We start from the raw sequence: 4,098 nt of genomic DNA on the forward strand, positions 1-4,098 counted from the left end.
GGAAGGGGGAGGGGAAAGGGAAGGGGAAAGGGAAGGGGAAAGGGAAGGGGAAAGGGAAGGGGAAAGGGAAGGGGAAAGGGAAGGGAAGGGGAAAGGGAAGGGGAAAGGGAAGGGGAAAGGGAAGGGGAAAGGGAAGGGGAAAGGGAAGGGGAAAGGGAAGGGGAAAGGGAAGGGGAAAGGGAAGGGGAAAGGGAAGGGGAAAGGGAAGGGGAAAGGGAAGGGGAAAGGGAAGGGGAAAGGGAAGGGGAAAGGGAAGGGGAAAGGGAAGGGGAAAGGGAAGGGGAAAGGGAAGGGGAAAGGGAAGGGGAAAGGGAAGGGGAAAGGGAAGGGGAAAGGGAAGGGGAAAGGGAAGGGGAAAGGGAAGGGAAGGGGAGAGAGGAGCGGAGAGGAAAGGAAAGGAAAGGAAAGGAAAGGAAAGGAAAGGAAAGGAAAGGAAAGGAAAGGAAAGGAAAGGAAAGGAAAGGAAAGGAAAGGAAAGGAAAAAGATTTATTGATTAAGTTTGGAAAAAAGTATTTGCATTAATCCCAAAAGGTTCTCTCATGTAATCAATTATGGAAGTTTTAATTAAACTAAGCTACTATTATCATCTGCAAGAACAGGTTTAATTATCAAAGTATATTTCCATGCAAGAGAAGGAGGTAAAGTGACAGCACTCTGGATAAGGCAGACAGTAAACAGCTGGAAGCTAACCTAGCACGCATTGATATCTAGGTGAATGAAGAGTGGGGTTATAGTATTATATATAGTATAAAAACAGGTCTGAGGAAAGATGAGAGTCACTCTCAGAGATGATCATCAGGAATTAGAAAAATATATGTACAAAACACTGCCTCTGACTACACTGAGTTAAGCATTCAAATAAACAGGCTAGGCTGCTACACCAGAAAAAAAAAATCAACTATTGCATATAAGATTGACAATGGGTACCAATCAGCTGGTTGAATGACAAAAGTTTCAAATGCCATCAATCATTTTAATAACATTATCTCAGTCATCACACCACTAGAGCTAGTGAATTCCATTTGTCCAGCACAGCTTCCTTTCCATAAAAATAAGATGGGATAGTTTAATTTTTATGGTACTATGAAGATCCTGCCCTTCAAAAGCACCCTTGTTGAGACTCATGCAAATTCGTAAGGGAGAGGGGAAATAATAAATGGAAATTACAAATAAAATAGAAAACACAGTAATACTATTAATAATAAACAATGCAATGAATAGAAAAGGAAAATATAAAAATAGGTAAAAAATAATGCTAATAAAAATAACACAGACATTGGTTTGTGATTGAGTCACCATCCCTAGAGGTATTTAAAAGACATGTAGATGTGATATTTAGGTACATGGTTTAGTGGTGGACTTAGCAGTGCTAGTTTAACAGTTGGACTTGATCTTAAAGGTCTTTTGCAACCTAAACAATTCTATGATTCTATGTTTTCCAAGATAGGCAATAGTAGACAATAGGCAATGTAGACAATAATCTATAATAAAGATCATAATCTATAATAAAGATAAAACTTTCTGATACTGCTGCCTATATTACTTGATTAGACCAGACTTAAAACTGAGTGTAAGCCTTTGAGTAGTTTCTGTGGTTTTTATACCAAATCTAGAACACATATATTTTAGAGAACCACAGGAAAAGGGTTTTACAGAACTACTGGTTGATAACTAGTTTTTAAACATAGCTTTAAAGTAAAAAACCCCAAAACAAAAAAAGTAGAATATTAAAATATAATCATTACAAAATTATGGTAAATAGTTTCTTATATTTTTGCAATTAGCTTCAGACTAAAAATTCCTGATTTGTGTGCCACCACAGATATCTTCAAAGTATAGATTATTTCACTATAGTGCTGCAATGTGGTAAACAGCCTGCATAAAACCACATCTATTCCGATTCACAGTGGTATTGAACAAAGTTAATTAATGTAAGGCAGTTGATTTCAATTATGTAATGGCCTTTTAGTTCCATCCTATATCCTCATCAGCTAAACTTGCATAATTATAGTAATCTAGAGGCTTGTCTCCCCTCTTAGTCAAGTACAATCCTGTAATTCCCATCAGCTTCAGCAGCACCTGGATTCATTCCTCAGAACAGGATCTAAAAAATACACACAAACTTCTTCCTCTTCCTTCCCTTCCCCTCTTACTTCTCTCCTACTTCCCAGGACTGGCATTCCCAAGCACTGCTGCCAGAAAAAGAATTTTACATGTGTTTTATATTCATATTCTACAGAAGGAGTTGGTTTCACAGCATTGCATTATTGCCCCTTAAATTCCAGTGCTACCCCCTTTCCCTCTTGCCAGTCTTTCATGCACTGACCTTGGAGACACTTTACAGCAAGTTCACACATGCAAAAATACTCTGCTTCTCCAAGCAGGCCACAAATTTTAAGAAGTAGAACACATCAGACTTTAATATGGGAACTTGACAAACCATTACCATGCAAGAGAACCATGCACTGCTATAAAATTGTTATCACAGAGAGATGTATCACGAGCAGGTTGTTCAGGAAGGAGCGGAAGTTACATAGTGCTGAATCGTCCAAAACAAGTAAATGAGTAGTTGGTACAAGCTTTGAGCAAAGGTGTACGCTGTAAGACCCAAATCATTGTTCTCTGCTCTTGAGCTGTCTGGGCATTAAGCCAGTTCCTAGCACACTGAAGGCAGTGAAATTCTGCTACATTTTCATAAAATTAACGTAGTACCTGGGGAGAATACCTGGAGCATTTCTTTTAATTTTATTGTATAAAATGAAAACTGCTTTAGAAATAGAGGGTAACATTTTTCCTAAGCACCTGTGTAGAAGTCTAGCAGTCATAACTCCACTTTTAGATGCATTCAGGTATCTACACTCATGACACAAAAGCAACAGAGGGTCAGTTTGGCAGAACCACATCACACCAACTTGCATTTTTGGAACCTAAAATAGTACCTAAAGAAAATCATGAACAAATAAAAATCATCTATTTTTTAACTCTGAAGGATATCAGTTAATACCCTTTTCTGTTTTTGAACCAATTGTTCCAGTTCTTGTTCTTTTGACAGGAGTTTGCACTCCAGCTCTTGACTGTAGGACTGAAACCTCTCTGTGTCCTGCAAAATTCAAAGAGGAAATGTATTAACAGAACAGCACAATTTTGTCAGCAGGAGAAAACATAAGGAATCAGGCATGAAAATAATAGGCAAGCTTTTCACAGTGAACATAATGAGCTACTGATAGGGATGGTATCACTCTCAAATCAAGACTGAGCTTCTGTAAACTGGTATAGTCCAGCAACTTCAAATCCAGTTGCTACAGGATGTGCTGATTGCACATGAGTAGGCATCAAGTCTACAAAGTGGAGGCAGCAGTCTTCTATCTCAGGCACAAGTCAACCTAAATCAATGAAGCTAGAATGCACGCTCCCATTTTCAGCTACACATACCCTCATCCTCTTATACACTAGCATTCATGGTCATCTGTTGCAGCAGTGTGTTGCTTCAGAGCTAAACAAGCAGAAAAAAAGTTAATAGGTTTCTGCACGTTTGGTTTTCTGAACCAGACAACTGCTGACGCAGAGAAGTGATGAGAATGCACTGATGGAAATAACCTGGACAAATTTAAATTATTATGTAGTCATATTGTAACTCACATAGAAGATACATGGGTTGACATGGGAGATACAGGCTGCTGACACATAGCACAGCAACTCAGGTTGAAGTAAAAGAAATAATACCTGCTATCTTTAAAATCCATGACTAACAACAGTTTGTCACAGATGTTCCACTGGTGATCTGCAAGCAAGTATTCTGGGCTTCAGGCTCTGCCATTCACTTAGCAATTACATTAGTTTGTCCACTACCTAAGTATCCTGTGATCACTGGGAACTCCCAGTCCTATTTGGGATTACTCCTTCAGACACTTGTCAGCTGAGACAAATTGTCAGACCTTCCCAGAGTAAAATCGGGTTCCAGCAGTTCATATCACCTGAGAATCTGTCCTATTTCTCCACAACAAGCTTCTACTCTCTAAGGTCTCCAGGAAAATGCCGCTAAAAAAAATAAAAATTGCCTCAAGACAGCAGTGGTTCCTACATGCTTTCCCCCTTCA

The 4,098-nt window shown here is 39.1% G+C and overlaps 1 protein-coding gene across 5 annotated transcripts in view; it reads right to left on the reverse strand.

The window, feature by feature from the left end:
• CRACR2A (calcium release activated channel regulator 2A) overlaps nucleotides 1-4,098 on the reverse strand; it is a 56,272-nt gene that overhangs the window by 29,686 nt on the left and 22,488 nt on the right. For all 5 annotated transcript variants that reach the window (XM_009641726.2, XM_035897143.1, XM_035897144.1 and 2 more), the window contains exon 6: nucleotides 3,006-3,101. In XM_009641726.2, the coding sequence (XP_009640021.1) occupies nucleotides 3,006-3,101 (96 nt within the window). The remainder of the gene's footprint in view (nucleotides 1-3,005; nucleotides 3,102-4,098) is intronic.

The sequence above is a fragment of the Egretta garzetta genome, unplaced genomic scaffold (assembly GCF_000687185.1).
Source record: "Egretta garzetta isolate BGI_Z169 unplaced genomic scaffold, ASM68718v1 scaffold797, whole genome shotgun sequence".
NCBI lineage: Eukaryota > Metazoa > Chordata > Aves > Pelecaniformes > Ardeidae > Egretta > Egretta garzetta.